We start from the raw sequence: 24,202 nt of genomic DNA on the forward strand, positions 1-24,202 counted from the left end.
CAACATAGGTGACCTTAGATTTGTGTTTTAGTACAAATCTCAGTATTCGACATTTGTTAAGCACTTGCTACATGTTAGGAATGGTGCTATGCATTTTTATGTTCTGTAGCATTTAAACAAAGTACAGAGATCCTTCCTCTGTCTGTATAGGGTATAGTGCTTTTTAAACTGAAAGCACATAGTGATTAGATTTAATGGATTAATTTCAGAATTGGAGTCTACAAGCCTAAGTTTTATTGATTTACTGGCTTTGCATTATTCATTAAATTTATTAGTGAGTCTGTTTCTTCACTTATAAAAAGATAATAAAGTATCTCTTGTGTATTATGTAGTATAGGAATCTGTCAAGTATTTAAATAGAGAATATCTATAGATGTTTTGTAAGAAAGGCATCATAAATAAAACCTTCTGATGTGAATATTTCTCCTATTATTGAATTATGTTGCTTAGTAATAGTATTCCTTTTTATGTTTTCAGTGTAGTAAGAGAAATAAGAGCTTTTACATGGCATTATAAATTTATGTTGTATTAATATATAATGTTAACTATCATACTAGCATTAAAAATATTATGACACCCTTTTAGTTAACTAAAAACTGCTTTATTGTGTTAACACTTTAGTTTTATAAGAAGGATAACAAATATGATTGCCCCTTTTTACAAATGGAAAGCTGAGAAAGAGAGAAATTTCTGGAAGCATAGGAACAAAAGCTGGTATTTGTTTAATATGTGAATAATGAAAGACGATTAGGTTATAGAATGAATAAAAGGCCTGATCATAAAGTGAGAGGTTATTAGGTTTAAAATGAATCTTTAGATGAGCAAAGCTATAAGAGAACAAGTTATTTAATTCAAGCTACAGCATGTCCTGGGCTTCCCAGGTGGTGCTAGTAGTAAAGAACCCTCCTGCCAATGCATGAGGCATTAGGAGACGCAGGTTTGACCCCTAGGTCAGGAAGATCCCCTGGATGAGATCATGGCAATCCACTCCAGTATTCTTGCATAGAGAATCCCATGGACAGAGAAGTTTAGCAGGGTACAGTCCATAAGGTCATAAAGATAGGACATAACTGATGAGACTTGGCATGCACGCATGCACACCATGTCATAGTCTCCAAATATATATGGATGTAGATTTTTCTCCCATCTTTACTATTGGACTTCTTCTAAGTTAAGGTTATCTCAGTACAGTAGCGGTATTGGGTTTCTTTGCTTTTAAGAAGCGCTGTACTCATTTTCGTATTTCCCAATTCGCCTGTAATTTTAAAACTGAGGGTGGTATAAGAAGACAAAATAGAACACCTTATAATAATATTTAAAATAAGAATGAGCTATTTTTTGATTTTTCTCTATTCTTAACAGTTCTTCCACTTATTCTGCTTCCTTTACCTCACTTATTTTTTTCTTTCGCTCCCTTTTTCACAAGTGCCTGTTTTGGTAAAAATCTAGTTTTGTTGAAAAAGAACTTTAGATGTGATAATTACATGTTTCTAATGTGGATACTTTCTAAAGAATCCACCAGTGAGAATTATTGTATCTTTAGGCAAAGAGCAAAGTTTTAATTTTTCTAAAATCAGTTGTCAGTGAGTCATTTGCAAATAGTACTTATGAGCCTAAAGTAAGAGCTTATTTCTTTTATTCTGACTTAAGATTTTTGAGCACAGCTTAACTTACATTGTTATATGAACATTAAAAACACTGCTGTGATGAAACTTAATAATTATGTATGATCATTAATAAAGTGGAAATCCAATCTGTAGACTTTTTAGGTAGCTTTTTTATGTAGCTTCTGTTATGTTTCTACTTATATTATATACCACTAATAACATTAAAGATAACAGAATTCCAGAGGAGTTGGAATAAAGAGGCTGGGTTATGTATTCCCCAGTTAACTGACCAGACAACAGCCTTTCAGTGAAATTTCAAATTGGATCATCTTTCTACTTCGTCTTTCTTCACATTTGAGAAACAGGGTATTTTTCCATATCTATATATCAACCTTTGAAGAGCACGAATTAATAATATTTTGTTCTCTATAGATTAAAAGATGTAACCAACAACTTACAATAAAGATGAACTTTATTGTTTTTCACATAATGCCAAAAATGAATAAATGTGTAATGCATATATAAAAATGTGAATAATCTGTAGAAATACCACTATTTTCTCACATTTTCCTGTAACGAGATAAAAAGTAGTACAATTTGTAGACTACTTATTAGACTATAAAGATAAATGCTATTCTTGTGAAAAATCTCTTACAAAAAATAGTTCACTCATTTGAGTTACCTTATTTGTTTGATAATTTGACTATCAAATTATTAATATTTAGGTAAATGAGACAAATAATATGAAAAAGTACTCACTGAGTAAGGAAAGTACTCAATAAGTACTCACTAAGGAGTACTTCGGAGAAGGCAGTGGCAACCTACTCCAGTGCTCTTGCCTGGAAAGTCCCTTGGACGGAGGAGCCTGGTAGGCTGCAGTCCATGGGGTCGCTGGGGGTCGGACGTGACTGAGCGACTTCACTTTCACTTTTCACTTTCATGCATTGGAGAAGGAAATGGCAACCCACTCCAGTGTTCTTGCCTGGAGAATCCCAGCGACGGGAGAGCCTGGTGGGCTGCCGTCTATGGGGTCGCACAGAGTTGGACACGATTGAAGCAACTTAGCAGCAGCAGCAGCAAGGAGTACTTACTTCTGTACATGTACTCAACTTGGTTCTTTAACAAGGGTTGGGATCTAAATGTTAACAAATGGGGTAAGATTTTTCATAAAGTACTTAGAAATCTTTTAATCACCCCCAATGTATTTGTACAGCTAACATTATAATAAATCCTATGGTTGAGCTAGATAAATTGGTTGGCTTGCTTTAGGGCCATGTTATACAAGAGATGTGTCCGATTGCTTAGGCATGTCTGACTCCTTGCGACCCCCTGGACTGTAGCCTGCCAGGCTCCTCTGCCCTGGGATTTCCCGTGCAAGAATACTCAAGTGGGTTACCATTTCATCCTCCAGGGGATTTTCCCAACCCAGGGATCAAACTTGCGTCTCCTCTGCAGATTCTTTACCACAGCGCCACCTGGGATGCCATGTACAAAAATACTTATCTTTAAACACTAAAATCTTAACTAGCAGGTGTTATGTTAACTCAGTGGTGCTTATGGGAACTGAGGGGAACAATGGAAAACAAGAGACTCTTCACTCAGCATCTCATGCTTGTTGCAAAGTACATGTTCATTGAACGGACTGGAAGATAAATTTGCCTGTGGTACTTAGATTTTTATTTTACCGTCTCCTTTGATTTTTTCAGTATAACCAGATCTTACTTAAGTATTGTATAGCTTTAACTGAAAAACATAATGGAGTATCTCCATTTTGAAAAGTTTTCTGCTTCTTCTAGGAGTGGAAAAAGACTAAGAAATAGTCTTAGAATAGTAAATATCTAAGAAAGCTAAAGCTCCAAAAAGAAATACATTACAAATAGGTATGTATCTCCTAAGTAAAACTGGAATAACTATTAATATTTTCATTACTTGGTTGCAGCTTCTCCTTTGTGGCAATAGTCTTTAACCATTTGGTCACATTGTTGATTCACTGATATGTTGTGATTGGTTGAAAGATGTTTGTAATTAGCAATATAAAATTAATGAAATATGTAAATGAGTGTCTTCAGTTAATTAAAATAGAAATTGCCTTTATAATAATGTGACTCGTACTTCCACTGTGCTTCTTAATTGAGGGGAGAAAAGAGTAAATTTATATTTGTGTTCCTTGAACATCCCTAAGAGTCCTCTATGTAAATTTTATTCATCCCTTGTGGCTCAGACGGTAAAGCGTCTGCCTACAATGCAGGAGACCCGGGTTCCATCCCTGGGTCAGGATGGTCCCTGGAAAAGGAAATGGCAACCCACTCCAGTACTCTTGCCTGGAGAATCCCATGGATGGAGAAGCGTGGTATGCTACAGTCCATGGGGTTGCAAAGCGTCAGACACTACTGAACGACTTCACTTGGATATAGTCCTGAGGAAAAAATATATTAAAAATAACTTCTCTGTACCATGGAATACTTATAGGGACAAGATATGGATTGTTTATTATAACCATTTTTTAAAGTGTAAAATAAAATTTATGTAGTTGGCTGGCATTAGTGAATAGAGTCAGGAAAGTTTAATTAGTTGGCATTAAACTGCCTATTTTTACCTAATTTATCTCCTCACTAAGGTCTATATTTTGCTCTGATGAAGGATCATTAAATTTATTTCAGTCTGTTTTACAAAATTGAATATAAGATAAATATGAATATTACAGCAAGTTGTGCACATTATAATCAATCTATCTCATTTCTCCTATCTGCGGTGTGTTTTTCAAAGTATAGTCCTCTGACCAGGATCACAAACATAACCTGGAAACTTGTTAGAAATGAAAATTTTGAGACCCCAACTATATGTTCTGAATCAAAATCTCTGGGTATGGCCCAGCAATCATTGTTTAACAAGGTTTCTGTAAGATCCTGATGCACACTAAAGTTTGAGAACCACTTCTGTAATCATATTCCACCTGGATAGCTTAGCAAGTTTACTAGTGTTTCAAAGATAGTCTTTGTTATTTAAAATTGTTTAATTAGCAGAAGACTCTGTAGTAATTGTTAGGAAATTGTATACTCAAGTAACAATTATGTAAATATTTATGTACAAATTATACCTAATTAACTAAAGTATATCTGTAAAAATAAAAGCACTCTACTGTGTGATTTTTTTACTACCACCATACATACAAAGAATTTCTACACATTTACATTTACCTATTGTGTGTTCTGTGCATACTTGAACATCATTGCCTGTTGGCAATAACATTTTTCAAGGTGATTTTTTTCTATGAAGGTAAAAATGGACCCAAACTTCGTTGACAGGTTCCCTGGGCTATGGAATCATTATTTATGACACCCTTTTATTTTTTTTGCAACTTGAGCAGTCTTTGAAGCATCATTTTTACTTTAATGTTATCTTCACAGTATCAAGGGTAAAAGAAAAAGATCACAATAAGTGATTTTCCATGGAAGTTGCAACCTTCAAAGTTTAGCAAGTATCTAAAAGTTAAAAATAAAATGTCTTATTTAAAGAGTGTAGGTAAAAGGTAAATGTAAGTAAACCTCATTGTTTCGGAATCTACTAGTACAAAAAGGGTTATATCTGAAGTAAGAATATAAATTTCTACTATTTCTCAAGGATAAAAAGAATGTGGTAATCAAATTAATAATAAAGTGGGAAACAACTTAAGCTAAATATTAATAAGAAAAATGATTTCATACTTTTAATGGCATCTCTTTTGCCATTGATTGTGAATAGATAATGATTGCTTATTATCTACTTGTTAATAGATACTAATAACCTTCTTTTATCTACATGTATCATCCTAGAATATATGATCAAAGGAATAAAGCTACAATTGTTAGAACTACTATTCTATTTGGATTTTCTAATAACCTATACAGATATTTTTTTCTTATTTTATTCCAAATTAACTTTTATTTTCCTGCTCTTTGCCTTCTAGTTGAGCCTTCCCATTTACAGTTCACAAATGTTTCTACCCAGCTCATGCCCTCCTGTTCATTCTTCTAATCTCTACTTTGTTTGGCTGTTTGATCCTTTAGGTACCGTGATTTCAGTATTCATCTTCCTGCCCGCCACTGCCAATGTTCTTATTTTTGGGTTCTTGCTCTCTCTTCTCTTTCCCCTCACCTTTGGTTCTCAACCACTGTTGCTAGGTTTGGTTTCTGGATTTTTGAATTGTATCTCTTTTCTAACTGGTATAATAAAAACTATGAAGATGTAAGATTGGAAATCAGAGGCCTAGAGAAAATTGACGAGTATTGAATACCTACTCTATGCTAGGTGATTTACTCATATAACTTAATCATAAAATGTAGGTATGCTTAATTATTAGCTCCATTTTGTTTGTAAGTATACCAAAGCTCAGAGAGGTAAAATATTTTGTTCTAATTACAAAGCAAGTAAGTGATAAGGCCAGATTTCAAAGCTATATGGGTTCATTTATTCATTCCTCTTATTCAACAAATATTGATTGAGTATGTATTCTATATGTTGGCCACTATGGTAAGGGCTTCACCAGATCCAGTCCTTACTCTCAGGACCTTAACAATGTGGTGATATTGTCTGACTTCACAGATATTGATCATTTTGCTACACCAAACAGGGAAAAGATACATTTGATGTAGATGTGAGAAAAACTATGTTTGCACATTATTTAAGAAAATATAAGCAAAAGCGTTGGTTTGTGTCTAGTCCTAGAGTCTCCCTCCTCACTCAGCACCAATGCCTTTCAGTGGCATCACTGCTCTACATGTATTTTCCTCCTATGTTCTCAGCTGTACAAGATTTATGTCTATAGGCCAACATTCTGTAGAAAGTCTTGGGAAAGAATTAGCTGTCTTTCCTAAATTACATTTAGAAAAGAGGAAGTCCTCTGTGTAAGAATACATACGTTCATCCATCTCTCACCCATATATTTACTAATACATTATAAAATATTTAAGATGACTTAGCCAAATACACAAAACACGGCAGAATTTTTAATAAGATAAATGTGGAAAAATAGGGCAAGGAAAAATAAGACGAAATTAGGTTGTGTTCAGTGAAAGTATTAGTTGCTCAGTCGTGTCTGACATTTTGCAATCCCATGGACTGTGCCCGCTAGGCTACTCTGTCCATGGAATTCGCCAGGCAAGAATACTGTTGTAGGTAGCCATTACCTTCTCCAAGGCATCTTCCCAACTCAGGGATGAGACTTGGATCTTCTGCATTGCAGGGAGATTCTTTACTGTCTAAGCTGCCAGGGAAGCCCCATGTATTCAGTAAGCCTAATTAAAAAAAAAAAATCATAAATTTGTCTCTGTTCTCAAGGATAACTTGATTCACAATCATTATAATTTTAAAAACAAACTGGTATCATAAAAGAATGACCATTTCTAGTTGTGATACTTAAAGAATTTCTTCTAAAGAAGACCTTGGTGTAGTGTGGTGAGCAATTGCCTCAAATACTTGCTAATAAATATGAGTTTTGCTGAGCCATTTAATTGTATCCCACTCCATACTACAGCAAAGTCCAATAAAACAATTCTTTTAAAATTGGGACAAACCTTTCCAAGTAGACCATCATGGTCTAGCCAAATCCATGGTATATCTTAGAGGATCTAGAAAAATGAATGAATTGCATATCCTTTAGGTAATTCTCATATGTAATTTGTCAATTTAATTTTTCACATACTAGATGACAGTGAGTTTACATACTCGTATAAGTTTGTTGTATTCACTGTTGCAGTATCAGTGCATAGAATTCTACCTAGTACATAGTAGATGCTTAATAATATTTGTTGTATGGATGGATAAATGCTGTGCTTTGAAGTGTCTAAGTGAAAGAGTTCCTCTTAGCTATCTGTTGATATTTTCTTCCTTGTCCTTAAATAAAGCACGCTACTCTGCTTTGGATTACATCATCTTTATGTGGACCTACAAATTCATGAAATGTCAGACATTGCTTAGGTGACTTTTTCAAACAGATAATGAAATCAATATAAACTCTATGCAAAGAGCTCTTTTAAGATCGTTCTCAGTAACATGCCTTTCTTGATTTTTTAGGGCTTTAAGATTTTAAGGTTCTGAAGAAGTTGTAAACTTCAGTAAAGCAATTTTAACATGTAAATAGACTTTCTTCCCTGGAGACCTCAAAATCATACCAGATTTATTGAATTTGGAAAACATGGGGGTAGATTCTGTATACTAGCTGAACAAATTTTAGCTGTATATTTTAATGAAAGTGGTTAACTTCCAAACTTAAGAATTTAAGAATGTCCATTTTTCCTTCCTGCTGGCCCTTTATTTATAAAGCAGGTTTTGTTGAAAAGCATTATGTTAGTGTTAATTTTTCTTTAAAATTTCTGACACTATTAAATATTACATTATGCTGGGATTCAGTGAACCAGTAGATAATATCATCTGTCAATCCTTTATCCTATATAACTAAGTAATTTATATGCATCTTAAAAGCTTATTTATAGCATCAACTGGATGTAGCACATAGTGCCACATTTTAACTGCTCTTCCCAGATTTCTTACTCTGAAAGTCTATTGAACTGTTACAGCAACCTGCGCCGGCATTGTAAAATGTAGGCTATTAGGCTAGATGAGACACTTACCAGTGTAAAGTTTGCCTAGAGCGATGGCCTTATTTAGGATGATCACTCTACTTGTAATGAAATATTGAAATAGCAACCTTTCACTCTATTTTCCATAACTTGCTTTTTATTTTGTTTGCCTTTCTTCTTATTTACTATAATACTTTATTTTGCAAGCTTTCTTCCTGTGTTGCTCCCAATTATTATAGCATGCTACATATGTAAAAAGAGGATTAGAAATGAATTAAATCATGTACTTCACTCCCAACTTTAGCATAAAGCGTATCTTTACCATCACATTATGATAATATATACATATTTCGGTTGACCTTTAGAAAATGAAATTTTCATGCCTTCAATACCTATTCCACATTTAACCATACTTGTCTTAAGAATGCCCTATCTTAAAACTTATATACTTAAAGCCTATCACTTTATTAATTCCTTTTTAAAACATATATAATTTATATTGAAGATTTGGAAAAGAATCTAGAGTTTTTCTTCTACCCAATTTATGGAGAAAATTGACTTGATGATTTGTTGAGTTCCCTGTATTATATCATAAAATCATCGAGCTAGGAGAGATACAAGGGGTTCTCAGATTTTTAGGGACTAATTATTTCAAGAGTAATAGACAAAGAAAAGTACCCAGATTTCTTGTTCTGTGAAAATCTGTTGAGCCATTTTAACAATCTGAGGCTTAATTTTAAAATTAAGGTTATTAAGCAAGATGATATTGCTGTCAAACACTTCTGAGTTATAAGGGATAAGAAAGATCTACTAATATAAAAGTTCCCTCAATGTCCTGGTTTTCAGCTTTTATTCAGTGGTCCCAAAGAATTGAATCTTTAAGCCTTAAAAAAAAATTGGAGCACTACAAAGTATGGTTTATATTAATAGATAGCATGATCTATAATTATTTTTTAAGTTAATTTTGCTACTCTGCCTTCCTTATTTTTGGTTAATTTCACTCAGTCTGCTATTTAATCTTTAATTACAGGCCACAAAAGAAGTAATAGAACGGGAAGCACCAGGGATGGCCCTGGCAATGCTGATGGGATCACTTAATGTTACACCTCTGGGCATGCTCTCTAGGTAAGAAAGTCACCAAAGTGGTGCAAAGAAAATTAATTCCACACCAGTAATCACTACAATAGACTGAGAAACCTAAGAAACTTTATAGTCATACCACTTAATTCTGCCCCCACCTCCCAAAGTCTCAGCATCCTGTCTAAATCTTGGCCACAGTTTCTTTCAAGTTCTTTATCCTTTTTTATTTTATTTTTTTGCATATTATGTTGAAACTTAGAAAATATCATATTACTGCTGAAAGTAATCAATTATAACCCCAAGAAGAGTCCAGTTTTTTAAGATGCAGTATATTCTTTTTTTTTGAGATTATAGTCATCAATTAATTTTCCTTAGTTGTCATTAAATCCTAATTTAATAAAACTAAGCAATAGAGTCTTTTAATAGGTGTTTACAGGTTAGAAACTTAATTTCCATTTGTGAATAGGCATATTGATGTATGGTCATGAAAAGAAAATCAATAATATATGTTCAAAGTGTTAGTCACTCAGTTGTGTCAGAGTCTTTGCAACCACATGGACTGTAACCCGCCAGGCTCCTCTGTCCGTGGGCTTTCCAGGCAAGAATGCTGGAGTGGGTTGCCATTTCCAGGGGATCTTCCAAATCCAGGGATGGAACCTGGACCTCCTCCATTGCAGGCAAATTCTTTACTGTTTGAGTCACCAGAGAAGGCTAGTATATTAAATTAGTATATTTAAAACTATGATTCATTGACCTACGTGGTGACATCAATCCTCAATTTGATAGTTTAGTTATTTTTTATTATTTTAGTAATTATTAGATTAAAATCCCCTTTAACAGGAACAACAGACATCATTTAAGGTAAAGACAGAACTGTCAACTTAGTGAGAATCTGTTGATTTAATGACCTTTGATTTACATAGTTGATCTCAGAGCAATCTAGAAAATACATAGTAACTTTATAATTGGAAGGATTTCTCTACCATTATTTACAGTTGTTTATTGATCCTGTTTGCAAAAGGAATATAAAAGTAAATATGTCTATTTAATGCATAGAATGAGTTATAATGCCCTTTCTGTAACTTAGACTAAGTTTGTATCCTATAAGTGGCAGCCACTTGAAGCGCAGCTACAGAGAAAAGTGAGCGGGTCATCAGTTACTGTACTTTCTTTCCTGTTACAAGTACTATATTATAACATTTCATATAATAAGACCAAGAAAAGAACTAAAGTAACTTGATATTTTTAATTTAAAAGTCCGTGCTAGTCTTTAACAAACTTACACTGATTCTCTTACGCTGTTCTTTTTTCACCCTTACTTATAGTACCTGCCCATAGGAGATCACAGGTCACCTCTGGTTCCTTTTCTCTATGGAATTAAATAGTAGTCCTTGAATATAAGAACTCTTTCTTGGTATACAAGGAATATAGTCAAGATAGAATTAAACTTCATCTCTTGTTAATTACTTTATAATAAAAATCTAATTCAGCAAACTCTTGAATTATTATTATTCAAAATAATCTATTTGTCAGGCCTTGTATTAGCCATTAGGAATACTAAGTGTGGAAAGAAAAGTAAGACATGGTCCTTACCTTAAAGATCCCCCATTTATCTGGAGAACTTTTTCCTTATAACTGTTAAGGTAACTTCTTAAACTGAATGTAGCTTTCCTGATCCAGTATAGAAACAGTGCTTTTGCCTTATTGAAAAATTTTCTGGATTAATGTCTCCTCTGCCTTCTAAATTCACATAATTACTGAGTACTGACCTGCCCAGTGAATGAAAATAAATTAATAGGAGCTGATTTTAAGTATTTTGGAATGAGTTCATCATTCTTAGACTGAAGGCTTTGAAAATTAAAATGTATATACAGCATGGTAACAGATTCTTCTGACTTTTATTTCCATAACCTATTAACTGAGAGTTTATTTACAAAATTGAAACAGAGATAGTAGTCCACATGAGTTATGGAAAAGCAATTATGGGCTGTTTCCCTTAATATTTATTTTTTTGTGCTTTTCAAAGCATTAAAAAAAATTTTTTTAATAGCCTTGATTAAATTGATGCCTCCTTTCTATAGAATTTTTGCCTTGTATATACTTGAGGCTTTGTACATGCTATGTTATAATCATTTACTTTCTTGTCTGTTTTACCTAATTTGTATAAAATACAAATTTGTGTTAAGATCAGCTGCTTTATCTTATTCATTTTACATCCTCAGCTCCAAAACAATTTCTGACACATAGTAAGTACTCAAAAAAGGGTTTATTTTTATGATTACTATTGCTAACTCGATGTTTCATCCTAGTTTTAATAGAATATTTTTCAGGATAAAGTAATACATCAAGTTGGTGCCTTGCCTTCCTATTTAATACTTAACAATTTAATAATATAATAATTATTTAATTATTTACTTAAGTAAAGTTACTTAATCTGTTTAAATGGCTTCCGTCTATTTCGTTAACTTAATGTTTTCCAGGTTGTTTTTTTTTTTTTTTTTAACAAGTTGGAAGATTGTAGTAAGTAATGGTTAAGAGCATTGTCTCTGAACTCAAGATTGCTTGGGTTCTATTCTGGCTCTGTTACTAGCTATATCACGTATTTCTTTTTCTCATCTCTACAATGAGGATGTTAATAGTACCAGCCTTCTTGAATTAAGTAAACAAGTCCATTTAAGTGCTTAGAACAGTTGATTCAAAGTAAGTTTAAGTGTTGATCACCACTGTGTTGTTACTGGTTCAGAGTTCCAGTTCTTAGATCAAGTGTGCTAGCAAAACCTTTTAATACTTTCATTCATCTGGAAATGTCTTTATCTTACCTTTATTCCTGAAGGATATTTTCACTAGATATAGAATTCTGGATTAACAGTTCAGCATTTAAAAAAGTGTCATTCCACTCTCTTCTAGGTCCATAGTTCCTATGGAGAAATCCACAACCATTTGAATTGATATTTCCTTATATGTGTTATTTTTTATTCTCTGGATGCTTTAAAGATATTTTTTCTTTATCTTTGATTTCAACAATTTGATTATTATGTATCTGGATGTGGGGTTTTGTTTTGTTTTTTTTTTTTTTTGAGTTTATGCTTTTGGGTTAAAAGAGTTTCTTTTAAAACTATGTCTTTAACCAAATTTGGGAATTAGCCGTTAAGTTTTCAGATTTTTTCTTTTTCTGTACGCATCTCTTTCTCATTTACTTCTGGTACTTTTGTGACATGAATTGCACATATTTTAATAATGTATCACAGGTCTCTGATGTTCACTTTTTTTAAAACTCATTTTTATCCTATTCTTCAGATTGTTTATGTTAATCTATCTTCAAGTTCATTGACATTTTTCCTCTTTCATCTTAATTTTGCCTGTGAGCCTAGGCAGTGAATTTTAAAATTACAGTTGCAGTATTTTCAGTTCTAAAATTTATATTCAGCTATTTTTTATGGCTCTATTTCTTTTCTAAGAACTTCTGTCTTTGCTTTTATTTCAGAAGGGTTGACCTTTATTTCATGGAAAATGGTTTTATAATTGCTGCTTAATGTTGTTTTTCTGACAACTCCAATATCTGAATCACCCTGAAGTTGACATCTGTTGATTTTCTTTTTCTGTAATAGGTGGTCAGATTTTCTTGATTTCTTTCTATGTTGAGTAATACTGGATTATATCCTGGACATTTTGAGTATTATCTTTTAAACCTTTGGCCTCTGTTAAAATTCTCTAGAGAGAGTTAGTTTGTTAGCTAGTTTTAGCAACCAGTCTGATTGGATTCATGTTGAAAATTCTGTCTCACCTTATATGGATGGTGAGTCAGCCTTTGCTATTGTGTTTGGGTCTGCCAGCACATGAACGATTTAAGAATTAGCTTGAGAATTGGGCAGTGGAGTATATAAATATTTTTTAAACCTTTCTTATACTTCTTTGAGTCTGTCACACATGCTTAGCTCAGGAGTAAGCCTGGGACTTGTGTCAGTTCATTCTCAGAATTAAGAAATCCACCTTCACCAGCTGTCTCCTCTCTAAGCATTTCCCTGTACTCTGCAGTTCCCAGTTACTGCTCTACAAGAAATAGCTTCTAGCTAAGGAAACTGGGAATAGAAGATATTTCTTGTAGAGTATTAATCCCCTGTGCTATTATGCAGTTCCATACAATTGGACCACCTTCAGGGCAAAGGCAAAAGAAAAGGAAAAAATAAAAAATAACAGAGCTTCTTCTCACTCACACTTCTAGACTTTACCAGATAGATATGTCTTCTTACTGGGTTCTTCTGCTTATACCATCATGACCATAGTAGTGCAGCTCTGTAACTGGAATTAGCCCCAATCAATGTTATTATTCAAGTTCTGACTTCTGTCCCCAGTCTATCTGCAATTATTTATGTTCAGAGTTCTCAGATAGTCAATCTTTGATATTTTCCCCACAATCAATAGGAGAGCCTTAGTTAAGGTTCTGCTATCTTGGTCAACACTCATGGAGAAAGAACTCTATTTTAAAAATCAGATCTTTTACTTTATAACTTAGCATTTACTCTCTAGGTGACCTTGGGAAATTTACTCAGCTAAGTTTAGCACTTCCAGTCCTAGTAGCTAATTGAATTGCCCACAAAATTATAGCATATAAGCTCACAAATCTATTATTTATGCCCTACTCACTTTTTAAAGAGATCAAATACTTTTGGTTCTAAATGTCGTTAACAGTAATAGAGCAACCACTGTGGTTACACATTGAGGCATAATTTATCCTTGTTTTATTCTCAGTTCAGTCATTAACTTGATTTGTAATCTCTACTTAGTTTTTTAGTGACTTCACATAGCTCATGGAAATGTTATGAGGTCCTATATAGATTTCCTCACTAAGAAAAACTACTATATGAATATCTAAATTTGTAAAAGGAAAAAGTAATAAGCAGTTTTTCATTTTATGAAGAGATTTACTGTTGTAATACTTAATAACCCATCTTTCAATTGTTTTAAATATTCAGCTTATTTTTTATTATATGTAATTTTCCATAGTGTCTCTATCTTCTGAAGTAGGAGATGAAGACTGTAGTTAGTTTTTAATGTGTGAAGTAGGACTAATCATTTTTCCCGTGATTTATTGCCAATTTAATCTCAGCCTCATCTAGTCCATGACTGAACATAAACACTCAGACACATGCACTGCTATTGGGGAGCAGTTAACTCTTTCCATTTGGTGCCAAAAATGGTTTCACACAACTATTGTTAAAAAGTTTTTTAAGGGAAAATATATTTAAGGAAAATACATTGGATTTAAATTTTTATAGCAGTGAATTCAGTTATCCTAAGTATTTTTTAAAACATGTTAAAATGGCATGGATCATTTAAAATAATAACTGTCAAAAACAGTATTGCCATTTTGAAGTGCTTCTGTTTTTTAACCTAAAATAAAATATACTTAGTTTATAAAAGGCTGTAGAAGGGAACCGGGAAGAAGACAATAGAAAGGAATCCATTTCTTGACCTAAACAACAGTTGGACTAACAGAATCTAATACAACAATTTTGGATATCTTGAGTATATTGAAAGGCTGGCAGCTTCCAGGGGTTGGTTTGGCTGGTAAATTGTGGTTAATTTTAATCAATTTTGCCCCCAATAGTAGTATCTATGTACTCCCCAACCCTCTAACTGCATGGCAGGCAGCCAACACTAGCATGCTTGTGGGAGACAGAGTGGGCAACTAGAACCTCATTTGTCAAATATTAGGGATCTAGGTTTTATTTGTAAATTATTGCTTTGCATTGTAGAGGTATAGACAAAGGCAGATTACCATTGTTGTAATTTCCACCAAATGAAATAACTTCAAGGAGAATTAAAGGGACAGTGCCTTTTTTTTTTTTTTTAATGTCCCCTAGATTTTTCTCTTTTCCCCCTTTTGGAAGCCAGATATTTAAGGATTAGGATACCCAAGAGCAAACACAAAAGGATATTTAAAAAGTCATTGCACATGCCCAAAGAGAAATGCAGATTCAGAGAACACCTGGGATCACCTTAGGTTTACACCTCAGGCTGATCCCAACAAAGAAACACTCTGCAACAATCAAAAATAGAGCAAGATCTGAAGGGATGGGAGGAGAATATGATTTCTAGAATTACCACATTACAAGATTCAGATGTTCAGTTTTCAACAATAACAACACAAGATATTAATTAAAAAAAAAAAACAGAAATGTGGCCCATTAAAAGAGAAAAAAAAAAAAAATTTGACAGAAAAGACTCATGAGGATGACCAGATGGTAAACTTATTAGACAGAGATTTTTAAAACAATTGTCTTAAAGATGTTCAAAATACTAAAGGAAGATGTGGATAAAATCAAGAAAATGATATGAGCAAAATGTAAATATCAATAACGAGATAATAATTTTTTAAAAGGCAAAAAGATATTCTGGAGTTGAAAAACACAACTGACATAAAAATTTCACTAAAGGGATTCAGATGCCGATTTCAGAAGCCAGAGAAAGGAGTCAATAAACTTTAAGATAGAGCTACTGAAACTGTTAAGTCTGAGGAACAGAAAGAAAAAAAAAAAATAACTATTGAAGAAAAGTGAACGGAGCCCAGGGGACCTGTGAAACACCATTAAGTTCTTGGTCTAACACCACTAGACCATGCTTTGTGGGAGTCTCAGAAGGAGAAGAAAGGGAGAAAAGGGCAGAGGATTATTTGAAGATTAATAACTAAAAACTTCCCAAATTTGATTCAAGAAACAAATCTGTAAATCCAAGATACTCAGCAGACACCAACTATGAAAGTGGAAAGAAATCCATATAATGATCTGTCAGAAGCCAAAAATAGAGAATCCTGAAAGCATCAAGAGAAAAGATACTCATCATATACAAGGGATCCTCAATAAGATCAGGAGCAGATTTCTCTTTAGAAATATTGGAGATGTCAGTATTGGACATGTAAAATATAATAATGAAAGTTTTAAAACTTAATAGATGGGTTAGACTGCAGATTATATACAGTTGAAGAGGCAGTTAGGGAAACAGGTAAAACTATTGGAAGAAATTATCCATAATGTAGCTCATATTTACAGTGACATAAAAATGAAGTAAAAGTTAACCATGGATGATAGAGTAAGAAAATATAAAATATACTTAAAGTTCAGAAGAAGATAGTAGAGAATGAATAAAAAGATTGAAATATCATACAATACCAAAAAGAATCTCAAACTCCAGAAAAGCATCAATCTTCCAGATGTGGAAATCCAAACAAGTCTTTAGCAAATAATCTATACCTACTCACATCATAGTAACACTGTAAAATACCACAGAAAAGTAGATCTTATGGAATTATAGGCAAATGAATTGAGTATTATATGTAAATTATACTTCAGTAAAGTTTTTTAAAGTGGAGTTTGTACATCTTGAAATTACAAATTTGATTCTTTCTCATTGTGATAAGCAATTATTTTTATGAGTCCAGCTTATCAATTATTTTTTTCCATGGATTATGCCCTTGTATCTAAAAGTTACATTCAAAAAGTTATTGCAGCCAAGTCATCTATGTTTTCTCCTATGTCATCTTCTAGGAGTTTTATAGTTTTTGTGGTTAGTAATTTGTTCTGTAACCCATATTGAGCTAATTTTTACAAGGAAGAACAGTCTGTATCTGGTGTCTAAATTCAGTTTCTGCATGTGGCTGGATGTCTAGTACCATTTTCTGGAAAGCTGTTTTTTTTTTCTCCATTGTGTTGCCTTTGCTCCTCTGTCAAAGATTCTTTGACTCTATTTAGGTTCTTCTGTTCTGTCCATTCATCTGTTTACCTGTTCTTTTGTCAATACCACACCATCTTAATTACTATGGCTTTATAGTATCTGTAAGTCTCAAAGTCAGTTAATATCAGCTCTCCAACTTTGTTCTCCTTAAGTATTGTGTTGGCTACTTAGAGACTTTTGTGTCTCCATATAAACTTCAGAATCAGTTTATTGATATCCATAAAATGAGTTGCTGGGATTTTTATTTGGATTGCATTGAATTTGCATTGAATCACTGAACTGACAATATTCAGATTTCCTGTCCATGAATATGGAATATCTGACCATTTATTTGTTTCTTCTTTGATTCATTTATTTATTTCATTCAGGGTTTTGTAGTTTTCCTCATATAAACTTATACATATTTTGTTAGACTTATACCTAAGTTAAGTATTTCTTTATGGGAGGTGCTAATATAAATGGTATTCTATTTTTAATTTCAAGTTTCTGTTGTTTGTTACTGGAAAATATATAGGAAAGCAATTTGCTTTTGTGTATTAACTTTTCATCCTGTAGTCTTGCTGTAATCACTTATTAGTTACAGGAGTGTTCTTTACTAACATTTGGGGATTTTCAGTTATCTTTTTGTTATTGAAGAAGTTTAATTTCTTGTTTAATTTCATTGTTGTCTGAAAGTAGACATTGTATAATTTCTATTCTTTTAAATCTATTAAGACGTATTTTATGGCCCAGATTGTGGTCTATCATGGTGAATGCTCCATGTGAGTTTGAGAGGAATGTGTTTTCTGCTGTTGTTGGATGAAGTTTGTTTAGGTGTCATTTATACCCAGCTGATAGATGATAGTGTTGAGTTGAACTGTGTCCTTACTGATTTTTTCTGAGTTGTATCTGTCCATTTCTGACAGAGCTTGAGGTGTCTAAGTAAAATAGTGGACTCATATATTTCTCTTTGCAATTTTGCAGTTTAGCCTTACATAGTTTGACACTATTGTTGGGTGCACACACGTTAAAGATCACTGTATCTTCCTGCAGAACTGATCCCCTTTTTATTATATAATGTCCTTTATCCCTGATAACATTCCTGGCTTTGAAGTATGCTCTATCTGAAATTAATATAGCTACTCCTGCTTTTTTTTATATTTAGCATAGTATATTTTTCTGTATCCATTTACTTTTAATCTATGTGTCTTTATATTTAAAATGGATTTCTTGTACACAACATATACTTGGGTCATATTTTTAATCCACTCTGACAATTTCTGTCTTTTAATTGATGCATTTAGGCCATTGATACTCAAAGTGATTCTGAGTATAATTGGAGTGATGTCTACAATATGTTACAGTTTTCTATCTTTTGTCCTTTTTTTCCCTGTTTTTATGTTCCAGTCTTTTTCTTCTCTGCCACTTGTGATTGTAACTGAGATTTTAATGTGATTCGTTTTTTCCTCCTTTCTTAGTATGTGGATTAAACTTCTTCCTTTTTACTTTTTTTTTAGTGATTGCCTTAGAGTTTGCAATATACATTTACAGCTAATCCAAGTCTACTTTCAAGTAACATCATACTACTTCACATATAAAGTTTTTATTTCCCTTAATTTATTCCTTCTTTTATGTTCTTCCTTCCTTTATGTAGAGTTCCTGATTCCCTCCTCGCTAAAGAACTTTTTTTTTTTTAATTGAAAGATAGTTGATTCACAAAGTTCTGCCAATCTCTGCTGTATAGCAGATTGACTCAGTTATACAGACACGGACGTTTCTAAAGAACTTGTTTTAACAAGTCTTGTAATTCTTGCAAATCTACTGGCAGCAGATCCCTCAGTTTCTGTTTGACCTGCACTTTTTTGGCTGCGTCAGGTCTTAGTTGTAGCGTGGGATGTGGGCTCAGTAGTTGCAGTGCGCAAGCCTAGTTGTTTGGAGGCCTTTGGGATGTTAACTCCCTGACAGTGAAAGTGTTAGTTCCTCAATTGTGTCTAACTCTTTGTGAGCCCACCAGGCTCCTCTGTCCATGAATATTTCCAGGCAAGAATACTGGACTGGATTGCCATTTCCTTCTCCAGGGGATCTTCCCAATCCAAGGATCAATCCTAGGTCTCCTGCATTGCAGGCAGATTCTTTACTGTCTGAGCCGCCAGTGATCAAATCTGTGTTCCCTGCATTGTAAGGTGTATTCCTAACCACTAGACCACCAGGAAAGTCCCTGTCCTGCAATTTTGAAGCATAATTTCACATAGTATTGTGAGTTGGTTTTTCTTTTCTCTCAACTCTTTAAATGTTTCACTCTACTTTCTTCTTGTTCGCATGATTTCTAAGGAGAAATAAAATGTAATCCTTTATTTTGTTTCTGTTTAGGTAAGTTTTTTTTTCCCCTTTGGCTTCTTTTAAAATTATTTTAAATCACTAATTTTCTGTAGTTTGAAATGTTATGCCTAAATGTAGCTTTCTTGGCAAATATTCTACTTGATATTCTCTATTTCTGGATCTGTAGTTTGTATCTGACATTAGTTTGAGAAAATTTTGAGTCATTATTGTTACAAATATTTTTTGTTCCTTTCTTCCTTCTTCTTCAGTTCAGTTCTGTTTAGTTCAGTTGCTCAGTCGTGTCAGACTCTTTGCAACCCCATGGACTGCAGCATGCCAGGCTTTCCTAACCATCTCCAACTCCCAGAGGTTGCTCAAACTCATGTCCAGTGAGTCGGTGATGCCATCCAACCATCTCATCTTCTGTTATCCCCTTCTCCTCCTCCCTTCAGTCTTTTCCAGCATCATGATCTTTTCTAATGAGTCAGTTCTTCACACCAGGTGGCCAAAGTATTGGTGCTTCAGCATCAGTCCATCCAATGATTCAGGACTGATCTCCTTTAGGATGGACTGGTTGGATCTCCTTGCTGTCCAGGGGACTCTCAAGAGTCTTCTCCAACACCACAGTTCAAAAGCATCAATTCTTTGGCGCACAGCTTTCTTTACAGTCCAAATCTCACATTCATACATGACTACTGAAAAAAACATAGCTTCGACTGGATGGATGTTTGTCAGCAAAGTAACATCTCTGCTTTTTAATATACTGTCTTGGTTTGTCATAGCTTTTTTTCCAAGGAGCAAGCATCTTTTAATTTCATGGCTGCAGTCACCATCTGCAGTGATTTTGGAGTCCAAGAAAATAAAGTCTGTCATTGTTTCCCCATCTGTTTGCCACGAAGCGATGGGACTGGATGACATGATCTTAGTTTTTTGAATGTTGAGTTTTAAGCTAGCTTTTTCTCTCTCTCCTCTTTAACTTTCATCAAGAGGCTCTTTAGTTCTTCTTCGCTTTCTGCCATAAGGGTAGTATCATCTGCATATCTGAGGTTATTGATATTTCACCTGGCAAACTTGATTCCAGCTTGTGTTTCATCCAGCCCAGCATTTCACAGGATGTACTCTGCATATAGGTTAAATAAGCAGGGTGAAAACATACAGCCTTGATATACTCCTTTCCCGATTTGGATCCAGTCTATTGTTCCATGTCCAGTTCTAACTGTTGCTTCTTGACCTGCATACAGATTTCTCAGGAGGCGGGTAAGGTGATCTGGTATTCCTGTCTCTCTAAGAATTTTCCAAAGTTTGTTGTGATCCACGCCATGAACGGCTTTAGCATAGTCAATGAAACAGAAGTAGATGTTTTTCTGGAATTCTCTTGCTTTTTCTATGACCCAGCGGATCTTGGAAATTTTATATCTGGTTCCTCTGCCTTTTCTAATCCAGCTTGAACATCTGGAAGTTCTCAGTTCACATACTGTTGAAGCCTGGCTTGGACAGTTTTCAGCATTACTATGCTAGCATGTGAAATGAGTGCAGTTGTCCAGTAGGTTGAACATTCTTTGGCATGGCCTTTCTTTGGGAATGAAAACTGACCTTTTCCAGTCCAGTGGCCACTGCTGAGTTTTCCAGCATTTGCTGGAATTTGAGTGGCATATTGAGTACAGCACTTTCATAGCATTATCTTTTAGGGCTGGAAATAGCTCAGCTGAAATTCCATATCCTCCACTAGCTTTGTTCATAGTGATGCTTCCTAAGGTCCACTTGACTTCATACTCAAGGATGTCTGGCTCTAGGGGAGTGATCACACCATCATGGTTATCTGGGTCATGAAGATCTTTTTTGTATAGTTCTTCTGTGTGTTCTTGCCACTCCTTCTTAATATCTTCTGCTTCTGTTAGGTCCATACCATTTCTGTCTTTATTGTGCCCATCTCTGCATGAATTGTTCTCTTGGTATCTCTAATTTTCTTGAAGAGATCTCTAGTCTTTCCCATTCTGTTGTTTTCCTCTGTTTTTTGCATTGATCACTTAGGAAGTCTTTCTTTTCTCTCCTTGCTATTCTTTGTAATTCTGCTTTCTGATGCATATATCTTTGCTTTTCTCCTTTGCCTTTCACTTCTCTTCTTTTCTCAGCTATTTGTAAGGCCTCCTCAGACAACCATTTTGCCTTTTTACATTTCTTTTTCTTCAGGATGGTTTTGATCATGGCCTCCTGTACAATATTACAAACCTCCATCCATAGTTTTTCAGGCACTCTGTCTATCAGATCTAATCCCTTGAATGTATTTATCATTTTCACTCTATAATCCTAAGGGAGTTGTTTTTGGTCATACCTGAATGATCTAGTGGTTTTCCCTACTTTCTTCAATTTAAGTCTGAATTTGGCAATAAGGAGTTCATGATCTGAGCCACAGTGAGCTCCCAGTCTTATTTCTGCTGACTGTATAGAGCTTCTTCATCTTAGGCTGCAAAGGATGTAATCTGTCAGTTTTCAGTATTTCCTATCCATTGATGTCCATGTGTAGAGTTGTCTCTTTTGTTTTTGGAAGAGGGTATTTGCTATGACCACTGTGTATTCCAGTCTACTAAGGAGCCCATCATAAGCATTCTTTATTTCTATTTTTTTTATATCTAGCATTTCTTTTTGTTTCTTTCTCAGGATTTCAGACTCTCTGCTTGCTTTGCCCATTTGGCCTGGCATGCTGTCTACTTTATTGGGCCCTCAGATACTTGTGTCAAATTTCTGTCTTATAGTTTAAACATCTCTGCTATGTCTGTTCTGTTAATGTTTGTTCTGTATCTTCAAATTGTGCTTTTTGTCTTTTAGTATACCTTGTAGTTTTTTCTAAATAGCTGGAAATGAAATACTGGGTAAAAAGAACTGCTGTAATAGCCCCTTATTTACTTGGTGGTGAGATTTGGGGGGATGTATATTGCTCTATATGGTTCCTAAGGTGGGATACTTTACCTCTTTTCTAATGTATTGTTTAGAAACACTGTTTAAGGTGAAATGCATTAGTTTTGACATATTGTCTTTTGCTTTCACTCACTTCAATATGTTTTTTTCATTTCTTTTGAGACTTCTCTTATCCACTGGTTATCAAGTTTATAATCTTGGTTTAGGGTTCCAGTATATTGGATTTTTCCTGTTATCTTCCTATTATTGGTTTCTAATTTTATCCTTTTGTGGTTAGAAAACACTGTATTTTTTAACTTGCTGGGGTTTATTTTTATGGTTCGGTATATGATATATCTTAGTGAATGTTCCATGGGCATTGGAGAAAACTGTAGATTATTTTTTCAGGTGGAGTGTTCTGTAAATGTCAGTTAGATCCATTTATTAATGATGCTTTTGAGTTCTTCTATATCCTTGTTGATCTTCTGTCTAATTCTATTATAATGTCTGAAAATCAACCTAAATCAAAAATATACAAAGAGCTCCTAGTTATTTACCCAATTAATTTGAAATTTTATGTGCATGAAAAAATATCCATATGAATGTTAAGAACTTTATTCACAATTGCTAAAAGCTAAAATAAGCCAAGATATACTTTGGTAGATAAATGGGTAAGCAAACTATGGTGCATCAGTACAACAGATTATTATTCAGTGATTAAAAAGAAATGAGCTATCAAGCCACCAAAAAAAAAAAACAAAAAAGAAAAGCACAGTCCATGGAGGATCCTTAAGTGCATATTGCTGAGTAGAAGAAGCCAGTCAAAAAGGCATGCCATATGATTCCAGTTTTATGACGTTCTTAAAAAAGTGAAATTATAGAGGCATAAAATGATTTGTGACTGCCAGGGATTTGTGCAAAGGGGGGATGCATGGATGAGTCACAGTAGATTTTTAGGACTATAACGCTATTCTGTATGATACTGTATTGATGAAACATGGAGACATGACATTTTGCATCTGTCAAAACACACAGAACTTTATATCAGAAAGAATGCTTACTATATGCAAATTTTAAAAGCCATTATTTAGATATAAAATAATGCAGACTCTTGATAAGAGGATCTAAATATCTTACAAATAGAGGAAACAGTATTACTAAAGGGGATGGAAGGAAAAGACACTGACCTAAATAACTTTGGTGTCATGAGTGGTGTTTATAAGACTAAAGGTGAATGGAACTATACACACACACTTTAGTTGATAATGTTGTAATCCATGTTGGTATTTATGAACAATTCTGATACTACTGAATTTGTAGTTTGTCCTCAATTGGACATGGGGCTACCCATTCTATCATAAGTCAAAAATGCACTTAACATATCTAACCAACCAAATATCATAGCTTGGCCTATCTTAAATGGGCTCAGAACACGTACATTCGCCTACAGTTGGGAAAAGTTATCTAACAAAAAGCCTGTTTGGGGGCTTCTCTGGTGGCTCAGATCATAAAGAACCTGCCTGCAATGCAAGAGACCCAGGTTCAATCCCTGGGTCAGGAAGATCCCCTAGAGTAGGAAATGGCAACCTATTCCAGTATTCTTGCCTGAGAATTCCATGGACAGAGGAACCTGGCAGGCTATAGTCTATGTGGTCTCAAAGAGCCAGACCTGACTGAGCAACTAACACACAAAACCTATTTTAAGTGTTGAATATTTCAAGTAGTTTATTGATTCCTATAACTTAAAGTGAAAAACAGAATGGGTTATAGGGGTAAAGAATGTTGTAAGCTCACTGCTGCTACCCAGCATTAGGAAAGTATATCATACTGTATATTATAGCCCAGGAAAAGATCAAAAATCAAAATTTGAAGTATGGTTTCTGCTGAATATATATCATTATCACACCATCATAAAATCAGAAAATTGTTAAGTTGGGAATCATTAAGTTGGAGCCTTTACTGGAATTGAACAATTGTGTAAGTGGATGATGAGTGATGGGAACCACATTTCTCACTGATACAGTAGGAAATCAC

General features: G+C 34.1%; 1 protein-coding gene across 10 annotated transcripts in view; it reads left to right on the plus strand.

Annotated features, from left to right (window-relative positions):
* GPHN (gephyrin) overlaps window positions 1–24,202 on the plus strand; it is a 538,037-nt gene that overhangs the window by 264,475 nt on the left and 249,360 nt on the right. For 9 of the 10 annotated variants that reach the window (XM_019969080.2, XM_070796736.1, XM_070796738.1 and 6 more), the window contains one exon: window positions 9,195–9,289. The exons of the other annotated variant lie outside the window; for it this stretch is intronic. In XM_019969080.2, the coding sequence (XP_019824639.2) occupies window positions 9,195–9,289 (95 nt within the window). The remainder of the gene's footprint in view (window positions 1–9,194; window positions 9,290–24,202) is intronic. 10 annotated transcript variants of the gene reach the window in all.

Source organism: Bos indicus, chromosome 10, assembly GCF_029378745.1.
Source record: "Bos indicus isolate NIAB-ARS_2022 breed Sahiwal x Tharparkar chromosome 10, NIAB-ARS_B.indTharparkar_mat_pri_1.0, whole genome shotgun sequence".
Lineage (NCBI taxonomy): Eukaryota > Metazoa > Chordata > Mammalia > Artiodactyla > Bovidae > Bos > Bos indicus.